A 22,822-nucleotide genomic window follows, 5' to 3' on the forward strand; every position below is an offset into this window, starting at 1 on the left:
GGCTAATATCCAAGGTATACAAAGAACTCAAGAAGTTAGACTCCAGAGAACCAAATAACCCTAATAAAGATACTTTCATTATTTCTATTCATGTCAATGACCATTTGGATGGATATAAATTTTTAGGTTTAAAGTTACTTTTCTTTTTATAAACTTCAAATATTATCCCAGTAATTTCCCAATTGCATACTACCGCTGAACAACAGGATGTGTGATTCTTCATTTCAAGATCTGACTGTGTTTTGCTTTAAATCCTTTACTAGACTGTGGAGAACCTACAGGAAGAGACTACACCAGATTAGCCCTCGGATCCCCCTTAGTATGTTGCAGTTATTCAATAAATATGTTTCATTTTTGAGTATGTATCAATAACTGAATACTGACCAAATCATAGCTCATGACCCTTTTCCTAACATAATTTTATTGAAAGATTCATTAGGGATATAACAACATGTCCATCTTTGCATGCATATGTATGGATAAGATACTTTAGAATTCAAAAGAAACTATGTAGTGGAGTGGCAGAAGGAATTTTACAATGTTTAGGATGAAAATATATAGGAGGAAAAAATAGACCATAATTAGTTAGGCAGCCTAACATTTCCATCCTCCTACAGGTATGTCTATCAAGGCTAAAGGTCAGAAGCTAAGGGCTAAAACTTGAATAAAATTTTGTAAATTAATGAACAAAGGCACTGTTTACACACTGGGAGAAACTATCCCAGAACTGAGTACCAAACCATGGTCACCAGAGCTTCTGCAGTGTGTGGCCACAGAGCAAAGTGCACACTTCAGCCCCTGGGAATGGTTTGTGGGAGAGAGCATGTGGTTCATCTTTGTTCCCTGACAGTGCCTGAAGATGTAAAATCAAGTAACACTTGTTAAGATATGGGTTGATATTTAAATGGATGTTGACTCATTTAAAATAAGTCACCTTGCAAGTTGGCCTTGCCCACAATTGCTCTTCACTATGGAATGAAGGCAAGCCTTTGACCTGGGATTTAATCCCTTCACAGCTATCTTTTCTTCCTTGATTGCCTTTCCCACTCATGACAGCATCTGATCTGCCTGTCAGACTGAACTTCCTGGCTTCCTAACACCTGTCCCTGTCCCTCTGATCATCTAGAAATTCCCTGTGTCTTCCTTCTTGCATTGCATGTTATATATGGCTCTTCCTTTTCTTTTCCTTCTTCCTTTCTTTTTTTTTTTTTAACTACACTGTAAGTTCTTTATGTCACAGACCATGCCTTTTATGTGTTTACTACATTTTATTATCTAGCACAGGAACTGACAGATGGTGGGCATTAAGCAGTAAAGATAGAATAGCATATTTGTAGTAAGGATCTAACATGTAATAAATGACCCATGAGGATAAATTTTGTAAGAGAGAGGGCCTCACAACCATTGACAGCCATGATCCAGTTTTGAGTGGGAGAACATCAGAGAAGATAGAGAACATCGGAGATCATCAGGGCACAGGCAGCATGACGAGGCCTTGAAAACACAGTCTTTTCTTCAAATTCCAAGAGGAGTTACATTAGCAGAAAAAAACACCCCATGTCATGTGACAGGGGCACTAAAGGGACAGACACATCCTTAGTTCTAAAGAACAAAGGTAGTTTCTGACTCCTGGATAGAAGGGTGGGCAAACTTCATACCATATGATCCAGGCTGGCCTGACCAATAAGTAAAGGGCAGACACAGAGGCAGGACTAGGTAGAATCACAAACAGCCTGAGCTGCAAGAGGGGAAGCCTGCAAGGCCACATCACAGCATCCTTCCTTACCAACTCTGCATTCTAGAGAGAGAGAGCAACAGGGGGAGTGGGGCTTAGTTTCTAGGAGAGGGAGGAGCTGCCAGGGGGTCTGTGACCTAGCAGCATGTATTAAAAACATGTTGAAGGATTTACCCTTGAAGGATTTACCCATGTTTGAAAAGTCCTAATAAAGCTTGGAACTGGAAGCTATCTTTTCACAAGCCACCGAAGAAAAATAATTCTACTAATTTATACCAGTGGTTTTAAAATGTAAGCAGCCAGAAGAAATTCCTTAGACATATGTTTTTTTTAAATGTAAATTCTTGGTGTTAACCTGTGACCTAAGGATTTGAAGAAAATAAGAGGCTACAGAAATGATCTAGTAAGAAGTGTCCATTCCCTGATCTGATGCTGATAGGAAAGAGGGAGGGCAAAGCAGCTAATAGAGAAAATAACCATGTATTGGCAGCCAGAGGAGGTCTCTTCAAACTCTGCCCTTGCTGGAACAGTCATCTCTGCTGCTTTTCTTCACATCTACCATTCAGCTTTTGAAACCAGGGTGGCACTTCAAATTTATTTGAAATTCTCCTCACTTAAATGTATATAGAAATATAATTCTTTTTCTTGGAATACTTTTAAGATAGGAACCATGCTTCAAAATGCACAATACATAGGTTAAACTACAGACACTTTTTGTCCAATAAAGCTCTTTGAAAAGAAAATGTTACTAAGCATTAGATTTCGAGAAAGACAGGCTGTGATATGAAGCAGTGAAGCTCTGAGGGAACATCTTCCTCTCTTTAGACTGTTTCAAACAGAGGACATGAATTGCAGGAAGGAAGACATCAAGTGTTAGGAAGAAACAAGTCACTCCTCTCAGAAGTTTGTAAAATGCCAGCATTCTAAATTTCATACACTGAACTTAAGAGAGTCCAATATAGTACACAATATCTGTCACTTTTTATCCATTTGGCAAAGACTTCAGAGAGACAAATGTTAGAGGCTTGAAAATGGAGACTTCTGGAAAAATGACCAAAGCCAGAAATAAAGCTGTACTAATTAGAAAACAAATAATTAAATGGCCAAACCCGAATGTTGTGTGATGCTGGGAGGAGATAAATTCTAAGGCACACCATCTGTTTTACAACTTTTTATTTTCCTGTACCACAAATCTACCCCATACATTTTTACAATGATCTCACAGCTAACTCATTTGCACAACTACTTTAGGCCAGAAATAATTACAGCACAGAATCCCAGAAGAGATCAAAATAGTTACAGAAGAGGGCAGATATAATACACTTTTGATTGAAAACTAGGTTTTAGCCTTAAAAAAAAAAAGAACTGTTATTCAAAGAAATGACTCAAATTTGTCAAAGGAAAATTAGAGAATTTAAAACTGATACCACAATATATGTATGATATCTAAACATATCTGGGCCCTTCTGTCTTTGCTTGTTTCCTAACTTATCTCTTCAGCCCAGTGGTTTTACATGGCATCTACGTACTCATGATTTTCCTGTTTATAACCCAGGTCCTGACCTATATCTATTTATCTTTTTGACATGTCTACTTTCCTGTCACATAGCATTTCAACGTTCTCATACCTAATTCAGAGCTCTTGACTTACCACCCATGTCCCACAGGAAGAATCTACTCTGCCATAGCTGTCCCTATCTTAATAAATGGAACCACTGGTCTACCAGCTGTTAGAGCAAACACTAAATTTCATTCACTCTTCCTCCCATATCATTATTATTCATGTATTCCATCATCATATTCTATGATTCACATTTCCCCAGCCCCCCCCAACCCTCCCTCTTTTTCTTCAGTGCTCAAGATCAAACCCAAGGTTTTGGCACACTGTGGGAACATCCTACTGCTGAGCTACATCCACAAACCTTTCAGCCACATTTCTAAAACCTCTCACATGCATTTTTCTTTGTTTCTGTTATTTCTATGCTTTTTAGACTGCCACCACCTCTCAGAAGTGGTTTTTCAATATTTACCCAATTCTCTGTTTCAAAGTCATTGCCTACCTCATTGCTGGAATGACTTTTAAGAATATAACTACACAATAATTCTCAGTTGAAATATAATTGCATTTGTGTTCTTGGTGCCTAAAATAGTGCCTAGATAAATATCTACTTAATTTTTAGTGGATATTATTAATAACTACCTCATACAGCACTAGTAACCTCAAGTATCAAATCTCAGACTTTTCTTGAGATCTCTATGGACCTATTGACTTAGTGATTGTTCACTCAAAGGAAATCAGTATTCAGTAATCCATTGCTTATTGATAATGGTAATAAGTGGGATTAGGTTTGCTTGCATTTTTCAAAGTGTCCTAATTTTTTTTAATTGCTTTCTACTAAAATAAAGTCTGGAATGGGTTGTCATGGTGTCTGTGACCTTCAAGCCCTGGGGCCCTGTATTTTACTGTTGTTTACCAACCCCAGTTTATAGTCCTGCTTTGTTGTCCAGCATGGCTACTCAATCACCAGCCATCACATTCCAAGTCACCAGGAAAAGGGAAAGGCTGAAAGAATGCCTAGCCTGCTCCACTTAGAGATTGTACACTTCTTTCACATCTTGTTAGGTGACATTGGTGACTAACACAAAAAGCTGGGAAATGAAGACACTCAACTGAATAGCAATGTTTCCAGCTAAAAATTCATTAGCAGCCTCCCTGAAGTTCTGTCTATTACTGGGTCCTGTTCAGATATAGGAATGCAGAGGCCTAAGTGTCTACACCCAAGGTTTGTAGTCTAATGGTGCAACATGCAAATAAATGAAGATTAAATGTTTCAGCCCAGGTAATGAAGACCATTTGGAGACATATTTTCCAAGGCCCCCCAAAGACTCTCTGTACCTAGAGAGCTGAGTGAACTATAACTCGTTCTAGAACTTTACATCTGGAACCTGTCCTATCTGCTTTACTTGGCATCGATTTTATAAGACATTTCTCAGTTCCATTCTACTGGACATGAAGCTTCCGTGACAAAGAACAAACAAAGTTCATTTGAATGTCTATAAATACATACAAGCAACTGTGGTGACAGTCGTAACCATTTGGAAATGCCCATTTCAGAAATGTGTCAAGACTCACTACTCCTTTTAAACTTGTCAGAAGATGGAGCTAATTGACGGCTTTAAGACTAAAAGACTGTGTAAAATGAGTGATGTCAGAAAAAAAGTTTTTTAAAAAAAGAGTGTCATAACTTACTGTCAACCATTGGTTATCTAGAAGTTCCTTAGCTGTGATTCTGTGAGCAGGATCTACTTTCATGAGTTGTTTCAAAGCATTTTTTGCTGCAAATAAAGGGAAGAAAATCTTGAAATCTTATTTTACTTAACCTCAGTTAATGTCACACACACCAGCTGGTCGTGGTGACAAAGGCTAGTATCCCCAGCCACTTAGAGAAGCTGAGACAGGAGGATTGTTGAATCCAAAAATTTGAGATGAGCCAAAAAATTGAGACAACTCAGAGAGAGACATCCTACAACACAACTAATAAGGCAATACAAAAATTATACATTTTCCTATTTACTTAGGCTATGATTGTATAATACAATGTGTGCCAAGTAACATCAACACATAGGCCTAAGAAATAAGGTTGAATGCCTTTTATTGCTAGATAACCTGGATTAATGCTCTATAGTGAAAATTGGGTTCTAAGTAGCAAGTTTCCCCTTTAATTTTTTAATTGATATTTTTTAGTTCAGTTTTGTTTTATCTTATTTTCTGGGAGTTTTGACCATGGATAATCACAAGTGAATATATCACTATTTGCACAAGCAAATATTGTTTAATTCTAAAGTAGATTCATGACTAACTAGAGATTTACAACAGTTTTATTAGTGAATGATTTCTTTATATTAAATGTTTGCTTCGGTAACTAATAACAAGTCCATACTCACCAGAATCACTTATAGAATCCCAGATTGGATCTTCAAATCGTAGTTCTCCCTTCTTTATTAACTCATAGAGCTTTTCTTCTGAATTTGCCATAAAGGGTGGCTCTCCACAAAGTCTAAACAAAGGCAGTCATTTTGTTCAAATGTTTTTAACGTAAGACTATCACAAATCAACTTTATATAGGACTTGGAAGCAATGATGCTTGGTAGGTAAGCAACAGATGGGAATGAGAAAGGACTGGCTCTCTGCTGAAAGTAGAAGCAATGGAGCCATCCAGGCTCAGAGCTGGTCTCCTCTCAATGCTGAGAGAAATGAGACAGTAGAGGACTGCCTATGCACTGAGGCCTCAGATCCACAAATGCCCTAAAGCTTCTGCAGGTTGGGGAGATACTAGGATTAAGGGGTTACAGGGCAGGGAGGTGTGAGAGAACGAATACATAGTAACAAGGAGAGATGGTCGCTTAAAGTCCATACTGTACACCGGGTTATGGAAGCACATGGGTTATCAGAGACTGCCAAAACTCATCAGAGTTTGATGACCAGTTAAGAGTTTTGTCTGTGGTAAATACTAAATCAAATGTTAGTAATGGTAACAATAAAATAAAAGAATAACCCCAGAAATTTCTGGAGGTTCTGAGCCAAAGTTGAAAGGGATTAAAACAGGCACAAGTTCTCAATAGTAGTACTCAAAGAAGAAAGTCAGGAGGAAATCATCAGTAAGAAAGGGTGGACACTGGGTAAACAAAAAGCCAGTGCCAGTCAGCCCAAGCACTCTGGTTGAAGCAAGCATGGCCCATCTGCATCTATAACACAGGATCGATTTGTTAGCTTCTTTTTAACAGAGCTCGGGGAAAGTCAACCAAGGTGACTCCATTAGCTGATCTAGGCCAGAACAGTACACTTCTGAGTTGAGTTCAGTGCCTCAGAGTCTATTCTCAGTTACCATAATCATCATCATCTAAGGAAAACCTAAAAACAAACAACAGCTACGCCCAGGAACACCCCAGCAGGAGGTGACACAGCAATGGCAATGTTGCCTGTCAAGGACTCATCTCTCAGGTACTTACCTTCCACCTTCACTAAAAACCAAAGGGCATTCCTCCATTACACCTGTCAAGGTGTGTAAAAGCCTGAGTCTTTTACACTTCATGTTTTCACTCACTTTATTCAGTTGTATTTTTTAAGCTTTATTCTAAAATTGCAATTGTGAACATTTTCTGACCAAGCTGAATTTCGGTATTTTTCATGACAGTGAAAATGAGGGGACCTCCCCAGCAGTGAGGGCCTTGGGCTGGAGCAGGGAGTTTCTCCTACAAGAGCTTCTTGTTGGCAGATCAGTAGTTGTCAAGCTGTTGTACAAATTCTTACTTTTATACTTTTTATTTCTCAAGCTCATTCTGACACTTCTTTCTTCTTACTTGCTTTATTATTGCTTAGTTTTAAAATGGAATTTTAAAAGTCATAGGACACAAAAAGAAAATAACCAGGGAAATGGCTGTGTGGACAATTACTATCTATTATAACAAGCACAGGCCAGCTAAGGCTCAGCTCATTGAGCCTGTTATCAAGCAGTGATATGCATGGCCCCCAATTTCTTAGCGGCTTCTGCATGCAACTATAGCTTAAGGGCTACATTTTAAATTTTCCACTTTTTTCCATCCTTTGCAATTTTATTTACGTAAAATGTATCTAATGGTTGGTCAATCAGCAGCATATGGAACTTTATGACAGCAATTTCCTAGCACATCCAGAAAAGGGAAGCCATGACATGAAAAATGCCTCTTAAGGCTCTCTATTATTTTCTGTTGCATTCATAGGAATCAAGATAGCAGAGGGCAGGAACCATAAAGAGTATTTATTTATGTTAATTTCACCTTGAGAACGTATGTTATCATTGTCCAATTAAATAGAAATGAATCCAAGTTAACTGATAAATAAGGAAGCAGCCTTCATGGAGAAGGTAATGTGCTGTGCTCAGGGTGAAGGGAATTATCTACAGTGCCACAGGGCTCAAACAGATTAATGAGTAGGTACTGGTGAGCTAAGTGAGAGTCTTCTGGGAAGGAAAGATGATGCCTTTACTATGATGTGCAGCTACACTCCAGAGCAGAAATATTCAAATTAGATATTTAGGAGAGAGGGGGATATAAAAGGTATGTAATACACTTGGCTTTTCTTAACAGTAAACTTTAAAAGTAGCAAACACCATACGGATTTTGTAATGATTCATTATGCAGATTAATATGGACTTTTGTTGTGTAGACACACTCTTCACAGTATGAAAGATTTTTTTAAATAGTTACATTTTAATTAAAGACAAAATTGGATATTTGCACCATGATTCTAATAGGCACAAAACAATGATCAAAGCTTTATTCATCCATTCATACTTCATGCTGTCTAAGCAATGATGCATGTGGACCAACTGTCTTCCATTTCACACAACTGTGAAAATGTTACTACCCTGATGTTAGTATTTAGACATGATATGGAAGAGGTGGTGCGCAGCAAAATCTCCAACACAACCATAAAACTAATGTTGCATCGACATTAGAGTGTTCGGATTCACTGAAAGACAAGAGCAGTAGTCACTAACTTCTCAGAACACCTCTTAGACAATTCACTTAATTCAATTTAACCTGTGTATTGAGCACTGAATATGAGCTGGCTGTTGTATCAGATGCCAGAGAATGATGAATGATGATGCCAGAAGATGAATAATTTGAACTTTGACAGAACTTAAAGAAACAGATAAGGTAGAATATTATGATATTACCATGCAATGAGCACTATCAAAGCTTCACATGTACAAGCAAGCCTTACTGTTTAAATATTTCTATATTAGTATTGCTATGGTTACATTGAGACAGGGTCTCATATAGCCCAGCCTCGCCTAGCCTAGACTATGTAGCCAAGGGTAACCTTGAAATTCTGATCCTCCTGCCTTCACTTCCCTAGTGCTGAAATTGCTGGCATGAACCACTACACTTGGTGAATACAATGCTAAGATCAAACCAGGAATTCCTGTGTGCTGGGCAGGCACTTTACCAACTAAACTAACATCCCAGCCATATTGGGTGTGAGGGGGGGGTAGGGGCAGGGGTTACTATTTTGTATGATGCCTTAAATCCTATATGGAATTCAGGAAAGTTTATACATAATAAATGAATATTAGCCGTGGTAGGAGTTAGGAAAATAGGAAGCTTTAGTGTTTGGCCCACCTGGGAGAAAAGTTCAAAGAAGGAAAGGATAAGCACTCATGGCACATATATGTGCACACACACACACACACACACACACACACACACCACACAACGTAGAGTACGCGTGATGAGGAGTAGCTGAGAGTCATCACAGAAAAGGTAAGTACATCAAAACACACACGCAGCCCAAGACTGGAAAAACAAGCTACAGTTATTGTAAATGATTTGCTAAGTCACACCATATCAAATATTCTGATAACTTCTTAGAGCAAGGAGTAATCACCAGAGCACTTAGTCCAAAAAGAGTATGAGACAGACAGACAACCCTGAGAGCAGTGTGAGCAGCAGACAAAGTGGAGGATGAACAGAAGCAGGAAAGGCAGCCAGAAAGATGAACGGATAGGGCCCAAGAGAGGTGAAGATGCTCTCACCAGGAACAGGTGCGAGCACCTCACAGGCAAACACTTCAGGACCTGGGATCTGACTAAATCATGAGGATGAGAGGGAGGTTTTCACGGTGCTGTGGGAACTGAGAAATACAACACCCTCTCTCAATCCTAAAGCAACCGCCACTAACTGCCCAGCCCCAACTATGCCAGCAACACTAAGGGCCAGCCCCAACTGTGCCAGCAACACCAAGGGCCAGGTGGCCCCAGTTCTCTACTCTTGATGGGCTGCAGAGGAAGCTCTAAGCTGTGACAAGGGACCAGGGGGAACAGATTCTCACTGAGCTCAGATCATGGGGGACACTGTTGCGTTTGTAGATTAGTGCAAAGCAAAACTTAACGATGTGGATGTATAAATTAAATAAATACTTAGGAGGTGAGCCTGAGGCCAAATGAGAGGGCACTCAGGATGCAGCTCAGTTGGATTCTAAATGACTCCTTTAAAAATATATTGTTCAGTTTTAATTTAAAAGTCAATGTCAATCTTCAGCCAGAGACTTCACTTTTATTTACACTGGGCATTCAGGAAGCTACTTACAAAATGTACATTATGACACCTATGCTCCAAATGTCACACTGCTGGCTGTAGTCATGGGCATTGATGACTTCTGGTGCTGCCAAATAAGCAGAAATAAAATAATATTAATAATACAATAAATTACTTTTAAATGCTTAAACACAAAGCATGAAAAATGTGCTGATGTGTTTTGTAATTTATTCCTCTGGAGGGAAAAAAGAGCCAGCAGCAGATGCTGAATGAAGAATGTCCAGGCCTTCCAACTGACGCCACCAAACCCTCACTCCTGTCAATTAGCTCCTAATGGGACAGTGGCATGAACTGCTCTACCAAGTGTGCACTTCTTTATTCCTAGGAAATGACTAAGTGATTTTACAAATACAGTATAGTTATAGTACAAGACAATAATGTCTTAGATTCTCCCCAGAATAGAAGGAAACACATAACTTTGCTAACTATTATTTAAATGAAGGCAAGTGTGTGCAAATCTTAACTCAAAGTAAAGCTAATATTGTGGTTACCAATCACTTCAGCAGAATAATGATGATAATGATTATAATTTCACAGCACTATAATGACAGAGCATGTATTATTTCGTACATTTTCTAGGTAAGAAAACAGATACAAAGCACACTCACCTAAGACTGTGGCAAAACACTAACGAGTGCCAGTGCAGGGTGAGGTTCTAAGTATGTGTGACTCAACTTTGCACTCTCTGCTTAACAAAGGGATTTACAACATGGCACTTGCTTTAAAGATGAAGTTTTAGGGTTTTGCTTTATAGTTGCTATGGGAAAGCTGTGTGCTTATCAAGAGAACATCCCCGGTCTTCTCCACGAACACACTGGCCATGTGCTTGCATACTTGTGCACACGCACACGTGCACACACACACACACACACACACACACACACACACACTTTTATAATAACTACTAAAAGCAAATGGAATTTTAATTTTCCCACTTTCTATGATTAAAAGGAGTGGAAAACAACAAAAAGAAGCCAAAACATACACAGAAGAACTCTAATAGTTCACAAGTTGAACAATTTGTCTCCAAATAATTGAAAATTTACAGTATTCCTCTTTTAGCAATTACAGTGTGTTCTTGCAGTCCTTGACTGCATGTCAGGCTTTAAACACAGAACCATCAAAGTTGTTCCATGGCTATGACTATCATGAAGGCAAATTCTGAGCTCAGATTCAACTCAGGCTGGTATACTTTACTGCTGCACCAGAAGAGGGACTTAGGACTCCTGGCCTCCACTTTTCAGAGTCTTCTTAATTATCAGGGGCATTTCAACTTGCACTGTCATCCCGGCCCTCAGGGAGGCAGAAGCCAGAGTATCTGTGCCAAGGAGCCATTTAGAAAGTCAGCAAAGCTCCACAACCATCTGTCTTCCCTCTTGTTCTCTCGCTTGTTATCAGTGTAGACAACTAATAAGCAGGCATAAAGCTCAGGGTGCTGGATATATTTTCCCCATGTAACTACAGACCAGATGTCTTTTGCCAATGGGAGGATATGAACAGAATCTAAAGTAGCCTTTTCCCTTGTAAGATAAAACAATTTAAAAACTTTATGCATCAAGTAGGCAAAAAAAAAAAAAAAAAAAAAAAAAAAAAAAAAAAAAAAAAAAAAAGCAATGAACGAAGTATACTTTTCAGCAATAAAAACAGATGAACAACTGATACAACAACAGCATGATAAAGTAGAAAAACCATTCCGTGGAACAGAAGACACAAATGAGCTCACAGCGTATGATTCAGGAACAGCTGAGTTTGGTGATGGAGAGCACTGGAAATTACTGGGAATGAGAGGGGAAATGGGGGAAAGAGACAGGATAACCAAAGTGCTGTGGTCCCACCCGCATGGTGAGTCTATGAATCAGAGCTCACTGTGGAGCCTATGGCAATCCTCCTGCCTCAGCCTCCCACAATGTGGGATCACAGGCTACCATGCCCTTTGGGAGCTTCACCTCTTCTGAGCCTCCTCACTTACCCATATAGATAGGAGTGCCACATGTAGTCTGCATCATGCCTTCACTCCTGGAGCCATGCTTCTGCACAGCCAAGCCAAAATCAGTCACCTAAGAACAGACATGCAGGCTCAGTCATCCAGTGACTTCTATCCACTTTCTGGAGACAGGCTTTTCCATCTATCACCAATAAAAGACTTGATTTGTCCTCTTTGCCCACTCACTCTGGGTAGAGAGGAAACTTGACACAGAGAACCCAGGATACTGACTGTTTATTAACTTCTTGATAAAGATTTTTATAAGTTCTTGCATTGCAAAATACAGCCTAGTCTTGGATTATGTTCTCTATTTTTCTGATAATAGAGTTATGGTCCACTGAAAGCACTGTTTAGATTCAAATAATTATCCTTATCAATACTCACTAAGACTTTTAAAACTATATATAACTAGTATATACTTGGTTTTCATTACTATTATTTTCCTTGTGAGTTTGAGTATACTAATTAAAACATTACTACACTATTTAAAATTAAGCAAATTAGCAAGGAGAAAAAAGTCCACTTCTACCCGTCTTGGCCACAAATGGGCTGAAGCCTTTGCTGCAACCTCAGTCCCCTGTGCCACTCTACAGCTCAGTGATTACACCTTCAGTCAGTAACTATTTGGAGGGTACCCTTGGTTGTCTTTCAAGCAGAAGCACAAGCTCATTTATGTATCATGCAAACAGAGCACAGGTTCTTTGTTCACATTAAGGGCAAAACTGTCAGTACCTTACAAAGTATAAGGAAAGGCTCTTAATTACTATATGAAATTGCCAAATCACATTCTACCCATCTCTCTCTCTTTTTTCCTTGATACAGGATCTTACTCTGCAGCTCAGATGACCTAAACTCACTGTGTAGCCTGGCTTGCCTTAAACTCATGTAGTCTTCCTGTTTTGGCCTCTCATGTGCTGGGAATGCAAGTGTGCATCAACATGCCTTCAATCAATTATTCCAGAGTTTCCATAAATATGCCACTTGGCTTATAATATCTATCTTTCTCAACACAACATCTCTACAAATACAAAATATATTAAAGCCTTCATGATCTAGTTCCATTATTTGGACAGCACTGAGTCACTTGTTTACCAAAAGTTAACTGAGCATACTCTGTTTCAGGCACTCCTGCACAATCTAACAAGAAATAAAATGGCCGAGATTCCTGCCTGCATGGAGTTTATAGCAGAACAAGAAGGAAAGTTCACCAAGCAAGGGACAGCAGCAGTGTCATTGAGACTGTTTATACTGCATACAGATTTAGCTTTAGCGACCGCAACGCAAGGCACATTTGAGTCTAAAGTTAACACTTGCACACATTTTGAAAGCAGCCACTATTAAAGTGCTAAGTAATAAATAATGTATTCTATCATTTATTTGACATTAAGGAACACTTAGTTTGAATAAAATCCTCAAGAATAAACACTTGGCACATTAATTGTGGTTAAGACATAAATATTAATACTCAGGAAAAATTTCAATGAGAAATTCAGACTGCAGCATTAATTTAGTATCAAAAGCATAGCCAAGGTGTGTTTTTCTCTAAATGTGTAACACATTTACATCAAATTACCAGACATAATTTTGAAATTAATTAGAATTCAGAGCATCTGTTTGCTTGCTATTAACTAATGCTTGAGAACTATCCAAAGGAGTATGCATTTGAAAAACACATTGGGTAGCATCACTTAGCTCATGAAATTATTTTCATCAGTTACAACCTCTTTTGAAAATTTTTAACTTCTCAGCACAAATGACTTAAATTTAAAAGTCACCAAAATGTGTCTAAGATTTCTGCAGCTCTTTTGTTGCCAGTCGTTTTCTGGAAATATTTTGTAGTATCTCTAGACTCTTACCTTTATGTTTAAGTTCACTTCATTGTTATCATCTATAAAGCTGCTTTTAACCATTATGTTTTCCAGCTTTAGATCTCTGTGCACTATATCTACCAAGAAAAAAAGACAAGCAAGGTGAGGAACAGAAGGCCAGAGAGGACACAAACAGGGCAAACAAGTAAAGACTGAGGGAGGGCCGTGTGGTGCTTCCCTCTTCTGTTTTTACTTACTTACTTTTCTATATCTCTATCAGAAGCTATTTTCTCATCTCTGCATGTTCCCTGTTATGCCAACCTAGTGTCTCAGCCTGGTAAGTGCAGAAAGGGATCTACCTGAGGCTGCATATTCCCAGGAAAATGAAGGCAATCTGAGTAACATCACAGGCCCAGAAAGGTTTTCTGTATCATTAGGTCTCTAAATAGGTTATTGTGCCTATGTATAATGTTACTGTCAGCATAAACATTTTAACACTTTGTAACTTGTCTACATGTGCAAAAACTGTGTTTTTCTAAAATATCATCATACGTTTTCTGACTGTTCGTGGATTAAAATAAAAAATACAAACCTTGAAACACAAATCTCTAGTGGAATAGGTCAGAGTTGGAGTGAGATTTCTATGTGCATTAAAATAATGTGTCAAACATTCCTCTGCAAATAACTGGCTGAATTCACAGCCACAACACACACTTCTCAAGTTGTAGAAAGTCAAGTATATAACACCTAGGAAAATGCAGCTGAACTAGACCTGAACTGACAATTGCAGCTAATCACTTATGGTTCTCATATCTGACCCCCAGGCTTTGGCTTGGAACTCTTATCGTTCCTGTTACTCTACCAGTCTCTACTTACATATACCATACCACTTTAATTAACGTATTTTTATCATATGTTTTTATCCTTGATGAGTCAAATCACCCTAATACATCACATTTTTATCTTGATTATTATCACCCTTTTTGGAATAATTAAAATCTCGCCCAAAAAATGCTGTTAGGATTTTATAGGACTATACTGAGAAAAAAATGTATCACCTGACAAGGAAGAACTGACAAAGGCCTAGCCTGCAGCCTTGGCAAGCTTTTCCTCACCTGAAAACATTCTCTTTTGTTCGAGTCTGCATTCCTCAAGCCTAATTCTGACATATACTTGTGCTCCCTGCACTTCACACAACTCTCCATTAACAGACTGCCACACTTGATCACAAGCTGCTCTCCATCCTCCTTCTCCCACTAGCCTTAGACCCTGGATGTGCAGGGGCCTTGATTCTTAATTCCTTCATCTTTGTTACCCTGGGGATGAGCACAGTACTGTAGGTGTAGAGGAAACTGAGACCTCAAAGCCAGTTGCTGAGCTTTGTGGAAGGAGTACTTTCTTGTGTGTAAAGTGAGAGCATTCTAAAGGCACACCTAGGGACCTGAGAAGAGTATGGAACAAAGTGCAGTGGTGACACTGGAGACAGCAAGGCTGTTACAATAAGTAGACTTCTTTTTAAATTTGTGTGTGTGTGTGTGTGTGTCTGTGTGTGTGTGTGTGTGTGTGTTTTAAGGAATTGGCAAGTTATCCCATATGATAATTATCCCTTAGTGGATAATGTTACTATACACTTGTCAAAAATAATTGGATAAAAAAAATAGCAATAAAAAATCCTAATGTAAAACATACAGTCTAGCCGGGCAGTGGTGGTGCACGCCTTTAATCCCAGCATTTGGGAGGCAGAGGCAGGCAGATTTCTGAGCTCGAGGCCAGCCTGGTCTACAGAGTGAGTTCCAGGACAGCCAGGGCTACACAGAGAAACACTGTCTCGGAAAAAAGAAAAACATACAGTCTAGGAGACCATAATGTGAGTCCCTCTGCACATGTGGACCTAATTAACAAGATCAGAAATGAAAAGGGAGACATAACAACAGACACTGAGGAAATCCAAAAAATCATGAGACCCTACTACAAAAGCCTATGCTCAACAAAACTGAAAAACCTGGATGAAATGGACAATTTTCTAGACAGATACCAGGTAGAAAAGTTAAATCAAGATCAGGGCAACGATCTAAACAGTCCCATATCTGCTAAGGAAATAGAAACAGTCATTAATAGTCTCCCAAACAAAAAAAGCCCAGGACCAGATGGGTTTAGTGTAGAGTTTTATCAAACCTTCAAAGAAGACCTAATAACAACACTCCTTAAACTATTCCACAAAATAGAAACTGAAGGCACTACCGAATTCATTCTATGTAGCCACAATTACTCTTATACCTAAACCACACAAAGACCTAACGAAGAAAGAAAACTTCAGACCAATCTCCCTTATGAATATCGATGCAAAAATACTCAATAAAGTTCTTGCAAACCGAATCAAAGAATACATCAAAACGATCATCCACCATGATCAAGTAGGCTTCATCCCAGGGATGCACGGATGGTTCAATATACGGAAATCCATCAACGTAATTTACTATATAAACAAACTCAAAGAAAAAAACCATATGATCACCTCATTAGATTCTGAGAAAGCATTTGACAGAATCCAACATCCCTTCATGATAAAAGTATTGGAAAGATCAGAAATTCAAGGCCCATACTTAAACATAGTAAAAGCAATAAACAGAAAACCAGTAGCCAACATCAAACTAAATGGAGAGAAACTTGAAGCAATCCCACTAACATCAGGGACTAAACAAGGCTGCCCACTCACTCCCTACCTACTCAGTATTGTACTTGAAGTCCTAGCCAGAGCAATTAGACAACAAAAGGAGATCAAAGGGATACAAATTGGAAAGGTAGAAGTCAAATTAACATTATTTGCTGATGATATGATTGTATACTTAAGTGACCCCAAAAACTCTACCAGGGAGCACCTAAACCTGATAAACAACTTCAGTAAAGTAGCTGGATACAAAAATTAACTCAAGCAAATCAGAGGCCTTCCTCTACACAAAGGATAAACAGGCAGAGAAAAAAAAATTAGGGAAACAACAACCTTCACAATAGTTAAAAATAATATAAAATACCTTGGTATAACTCTAACTAAGCAAGTAAAAGATCTGTTTGACAAGAACTTTAAGTCTCTGAAGTAGGAAATTGAAGAAGATCTTAGAAGATGGAAAGATCTCCCATGCTTGTGGATTGGCAGGATTAATATAGTAAAAATGGCCATCTTACTGAATGAAGGCAATCTACAGATTCAGTGCAATCCCATCAAAATTCCAACTCAATTCTTCACAGATCTAGAAAGAACAATTTGCAAATTCATCTGGAACAACAACAACAAAAAAAAAAAAACCGGATAGCCAAAACTATTCTCAACAATAAAGGAACTTCTGGTGGAATCCCAGACCTTAATCGGTACTACAGAGCAATTGTGATAAAAACTGCCTGTGATAAAAATGGTATTGGTACAGTGACAGGCAGGTAGATCAATGGAACAGAACTGAAGACCCAGAAATGAACCCATACACCTATGGCCACTTGATCTTTGACAAAGGAGCTAAAACCATACAGTGGAAAAAAGACAGCATTTTCAACAAATGGTGCTGGTTCAACTGGTGGTTAGCATATAGAAAAATGCAAATAGATCCATTTCTATCTCCTTGTACAAAGCTCAAGTCCAAGTGGATCAGGGACCTCCACATCAAACCAGATACACTGAAACTAATAGAAAGTAAAGTGGGGAAGAACCTCGAGCACATAGGCACAGGGAAAATTTTCCTGAACAGAACGCCAATAGCTTATGCTCTAAGATCAAGAATTGACAAATGTGACCTCATAAAGCTGAAAAGCTTCTGTAAGGCAAAAGACACTGTCAATAGGACAAAACAGCAACCAACAAATTGGGAAAAAATCTTTACCAATCCTATATCTGATAGAGGGTTAATATCCAATGTATACAAAGAACTCAAGAAGTTAGACTCCAGAGAACCAAATAACCCTATTAAAAAATGGGGTACAGAGCTAAACAAAGAATTCTCAACTGAGGAATTCCAAATGACTGCAAAGCACCTAAAGAAATGTTCAATATCCTTAGTCATCAGGGAAATGCAAATCAAAACAACCCTGAGATTCCACCTCACCCCAGTCAGAATGGCTAGGATAAAAAACTTAGGTGACAGCAGATGCTGGGTAGGTTGTGGAGAAAGAGGAACACTCCTTCATTGCTGGTGGGATTGCAAGCTGGTACAACCACTCTGGAAATCAGTTTGGTGGTTCCTCCGGAAGTTGGACATAGTTCTACTGGAGGACCCAGCTATACCACTCCTGGGCATATAACCAGAAGATGCTCTGACATGTAATAAGGACACATGCTCCACCATGTTCATAGCAGCCTTATTTATAATAGCCAGAACCTGGAAACAACCCAGATGTCCCTCAACAGAGGAGTGGATATAGAAATTGTGGTACATCTACACAATGGAGTACTACTCAGCTATTAAAAACAATAAATTTATGAAATTCTTAGGGAAATGGATGGATCTGGAGAATATCATCCTGAGTGAGGTAACCCAAACACAAAAGAACAAACACGGTATGCACTCTCTGATAAGTGGTTACTAGCCCAGAAGTTCGGAATACAGGAAGAACAACCTACAAACCACAAGAAACTCAAGAAGAAGGAAAAATAAAATGTGGACACTTCATTCCTTCTTTAAAGGGGGAACAAAATACCTACAGAAGGAGTTGCAGAGACTAACTATGGAGCAGAGACTGAATAAAGGACAAGCCAGCCTGATATAGCTATCTTCTGAGAGGCTCTGACAGTACCTGACTAATACAGATGTAGAGGCTCACAGCCATCTATTGAACTGAGTACAGGGTCCCCTATGAAGGAGTTAGAGAAAGGACCAAAGGAGCTGTAGGGTTTTCAGTCCCTTAGGATGAACAACAATATGAACTAACTAGTACCCTCAGAGCTCCCAGGGACTCAACCACCAACCAAGGACTATACATGATGGGACTGATTGTTCTGGCAGCATGTGTATAGTAGAGGATTGCAAAGTTGAGCATCAATGGGAGGAGAGGCCCTTGGTCCTGTGAAGGTTCTGTGCCCCAGTGTAGGGGAATGCCAGGGCCAATAAGTGGGAGAGGGTGGGGTGGCAAGCAGGGGAAGGGGGGAGGCAACAGTGGTTTATTCTTGTTTTTTTGGGGGGGTTTTTGGTCTGTTTTTTGTTTGTTATTTGTTTGTTTTGAGGGGAAACTGGGAAAGGAGAAATCATATGACATGTAAATAAAGAAAATATCTAATAAAAAATCTATAAGTACAATTAAAAGGGGAAATATGGAAAATATACTTGTTCTCCTCTTGCATTACCAAGTTCTACCAATGTGATTATGAGTCCTAAGGACCAACATACTTAAACAGTGATGTATTCCTGTTACAGAGATGGTGAGGAACACAATCCTCTTCTTACCCTTGTTATGAAGATATGCAATGGCTGATGCAAGACTTTGAATTATCAGCCTTGTCTCATTCTCTGAGAAGTGGCCTTTTTGATCCAGAACTTCTTTGAGTTCTCCATACTCACAAAGCTCCATCACAAGGTACATTTTCTGACATTACAGATTTAAAAGGCATAACAAGAGAAAGTTATGAAGGTATATGTGTTAGATATCAAAAGTATGCTCACAATCTTAATTAATGTGAAAATGTATTATCTACTATATATAAGCTACTGTCCTGAATACAAGAGGAGCAGAGGGGCAAGCGACATAGTGCTGACCTCAGGAAGCTCAGCAGAGTTACAATATCATGTGATACGCACTAACAGCCAACATGCCATGGGTCTGTGGAAGAGAGGCAGCCTCTTAATAGAGAATGCTCATTGAGTGAGAAAGAGTTCAGACTGAACATGCGGGCGGTCATTTCTGGTCATGGAAAGTGGAGAAAAACCAGGCAGAGCTGGTGTCCAGCATACAAAGCCCCTAAAGCCTAGAACAGAGCAGCATTAAAATAACACATAGATGTGTATTAACAATACTGGAAGCTGTCGGGTGGAAAGAGGAATATAGTGAAGGATGAAGCTAACAGGAAAAGTTAGAACAAGTTTGTACAGAGCCTCGGATAACAAGCTCAAGACTGTGGACTCCCCAAACCCCTTTGAAACAAGGCATTGGAGGTGTTCAAGTCAGAGTCTTGAGGTAGAAGTTGTAAAATATCAATTTTCATTTTCAGGTGAACACTACAATATGAATGTACAGCAGGACTCAGCAAAATTTTTCTATAAAGACCAAACCTAAGAGTAAATGCCCACAGTCTCTGTGGGTGACATGGTCTCTTTTACAAGAATATAGTCAGCAGCTGCCTTGGCATCAGCTATAAACAGTACAACATTGTACTTACAGATGCAGGAAGCCAAATTTGGTGTAACTTTAATGTTACAAAATATTAGTCTTTTAAATATTGTCATTTGTTTGGAAATGTAGAAAACTTCATTTATGGGCCCTATAGAAACAGGCAGAAGGCCAGACAGAGCTCCCAGGCTGCACATGCTACCAGGGGGCATCTGTGAGGCACAGGCTGGACACAAGAAGGGAGGTGAGTTCTCAATTACTTTTCCTGCTATGATAACCTATCCTGGAAAAGGTAACTTAAGGGACAAAGGGTGTATTCTAGCTCACAGTTGGAGGTACAGTCTATTATGATGGAAAAGCCACCACATCAGAGCAGAGGTAGCTGACCACATGGTACCGACAACCAAGCAGCAGAGGACATTGAGAGCTAGTACTCAGCTTGCTTTTTCTTTTTTGAATGATTTTAAATTCTTAAAACTGCTGTGCATGTGTGTGTGTGTGTGTGCATGTGAGCATGTGTGTTCCTGTATGCCCCAGCATACCTATGGAGATCAAAGGACACTTGCTTCTTTCTCTTCTACCATGTAGATCCAACTCAAGCACCTTTGCCCACCAAGCCTTCTCACTAATCCCAACTTTCTTCTTTTTATTTGGTCTAGGGCCCCAACCCATAAAATAATGTTGTCCATAGTGGGTGGGTCTTCCCACTTCAATTAACCTAGTTAAAATAACCCTGCACAGGGATTAAATGACCAAAGGCTCATTTAATCTAGATAATCCCTAATAAGTATGCCTAGAGGTTTGTCTCCTACATGATTCTAGACTCTATCAGGCTTATAATATTAACCATCACAGAGGAAAGAAAAATCTATGAGAAGTACCAAAGAAGAGACAACAGGACTCAGTGAGCGAATGGGTACAATGAGGAGGAAACAGGGATGAAATGCCTCCTGTGTCTGTCATTCCTTCTGAGGCATGGGAAGATGTCTTTAGATATCCCACAGTAAAGCCACTTACTGAATCAAAGATTTCTCCTCAACTAAAAGGCATGTCTTCTTCATGGCCCTGACATCAGACACAATTACCCTCCATGTTCCTGTTCTAGCATACGTTCTAGAGTTTTGTTGCTCTGAAGATTTGGGGGTCTGGTTCTGTTCTTGAAACAGCTGCTAATCCAATTTCTGTATTCAGGCAGTATGCATTAAAGCAGGGAGAGAGGTAAATATCTTTCTTCCTAGACCCACAATTCTGATTCACTGAATTCCAGGCTGCTTTAGAGTTTGAAAGTCTCTAAAACATCTGACAAAGAAGCTTTGCAATTGGGTCATACTTTTCTTCATTGACAGTGCTACAGGGTGTCTAGGAACATGAAATGCTAAGTGGAGTACTTAGAAGGGGAAGTTGCATTAGCAATAGCTATGATACAAATTGACATCAATTTTAAAATGCATGAGGGGCCAGACAGACTGCTCAGTTGTTAAGAGCACTGGCTACTTTTCCAGAAGACCCAGGTTCCATTTCCAACACACACATGACAGCTCACAGGCATCTGTAACTCCAGTTCCAGGGGGAATCTATCACCCTCCTCTAGCCTCTGAGGGTTCCACATGCATGCAATACACAGACACATAAAATAAAAAATAAATCTTTAAAAAATGTTAAATGCGTGCTGATCAAAGTTATAGTATTACTCAAGTCTATTATGTGCATATTTAGAGCACAGTTAGACTTACAGGAAACCACTATACAATAGGAGTGGCTGATCAGCAGTGTACAACCAGTTAGACATCCATCTCCTTAGAATAGTTTCAGTGGAAAGTCTAGACATGTGTGTGTTTATGGGCAGATCTAGCTTTTCATGTTAAATCAAAACCAAGCAGTACAGAAAAAGACAACCACAGATAACCAGTTCTCTTGCCTTTAAATGAGTTTTGGGCTCCTTTATGTACAGGTGGTAGAGTAACAAGACTATTTTGCCCCCTGCTTAAATAAGTAAATGGAAACATTTATAAAATGTAATTTTCAGACATTAGCATTTGTCAGCATACAGTACTGTTGCAGAGAGAGAGAAGCCCACGAGGCAAGCCCCTGATTTTTCTAGCCTTGGAAGAGTTGCCCCATCCCAGGGCAAGAAGAGTTGTCATTCAGAGACGATGAGAGAAGAGTATCTGTGGAATGAGGTAATATCATAGAGCCTGCAGAGCACAGCAGCAATGCTGCAAGGGTAGGAAGCTGCTTGGAACTGCCAAGCCGAGAGTGTGGTCCACAGGAGTGTATATACACTGGAAAACCTGGAGACCCAAGCCGAGAGTGTGGCCCACAGGAGTATATATACACTGGAAAACCTGGAGACCCAGAAACCTCCGTGAGCTTAGGAGATGGGAGTCCAGAAAAAAAACCAAGACAATTAAATTTTCCAGGTTATACATGCAGTCTCTCTCTCTCTCTCTCTCTCTCTCTCTCTCTCTCTCTCTCTCTCTCTCTCTCTCTCTCTCTCTCTCTCTCTCCCTCCAGTTGAGAGCGAGAGATTGACTCTTCCTCAAATCTTCAGCAGAGTGACAATTGGTATGTTTTGTCCCAAAGCTGGGGAACTAAGCTGTGAAAGACCAGAGGGGTGGAGCTCAGTGGCAGAAGTAGAGCATCACGGGACATGCACAAGGCCAGGGGTTTGACCTACAGGGTCACCACAAAGGACAACTGTGGCCCTTCTGCCAAGCAGCTGTAGTTAGTAAAGTATAATGCATAGCCCAAATTGACTAGTAGTAGCTAGTTTTGGGTCTGACAAAGAAAATGAAGAATACTAGCTAACATCTGCTGAGATGAATGTATTTTTTTTTTTTTTTTTTTTTT

The 22,822-nt window shown here is 39.4% G+C and overlaps 1 protein-coding gene across 8 annotated transcripts in view; it reads right to left on the bottom strand.

The window, feature by feature from the left end:
- Stk33 (serine/threonine kinase 33) overlaps positions 1–22,822 on the bottom strand; it is a 176,086-nt gene that overhangs the window by 43,690 nt on the left and 109,574 nt on the right. For all 8 annotated transcript variants that reach the window (XM_031387809.1, XM_031387808.1, XM_031387804.1 and 5 more), the window contains 6 exons: positions 19,093–19,231; positions 13,715–13,803; positions 11,844–11,931; positions 9,866–9,941; positions 5,681–5,793; positions 4,986–5,071 (listed from right to left, as the gene is read on the bottom strand). In XM_031387809.1, the coding sequence (XP_031243669.1) occupies positions 4,986–5,071; positions 5,681–5,793; positions 9,866–9,941; positions 11,844–11,931; positions 13,715–13,803; positions 19,093–19,231 (591 nt within the window). The remainder of the gene's footprint in view (positions 1–4,985; positions 5,072–5,680; positions 5,794–9,865; positions 9,942–11,843; positions 11,932–13,714; positions 13,804–19,092; positions 19,232–22,822) is intronic.

The sequence above is a fragment of the Mastomys coucha genome, unplaced genomic scaffold (assembly GCF_008632895.1).
Source record: "Mastomys coucha isolate ucsf_1 unplaced genomic scaffold, UCSF_Mcou_1 pScaffold21, whole genome shotgun sequence".
Classification (NCBI taxonomy): domain Eukaryota; kingdom Metazoa; phylum Chordata; class Mammalia; order Rodentia; family Muridae; genus Mastomys; species Mastomys coucha.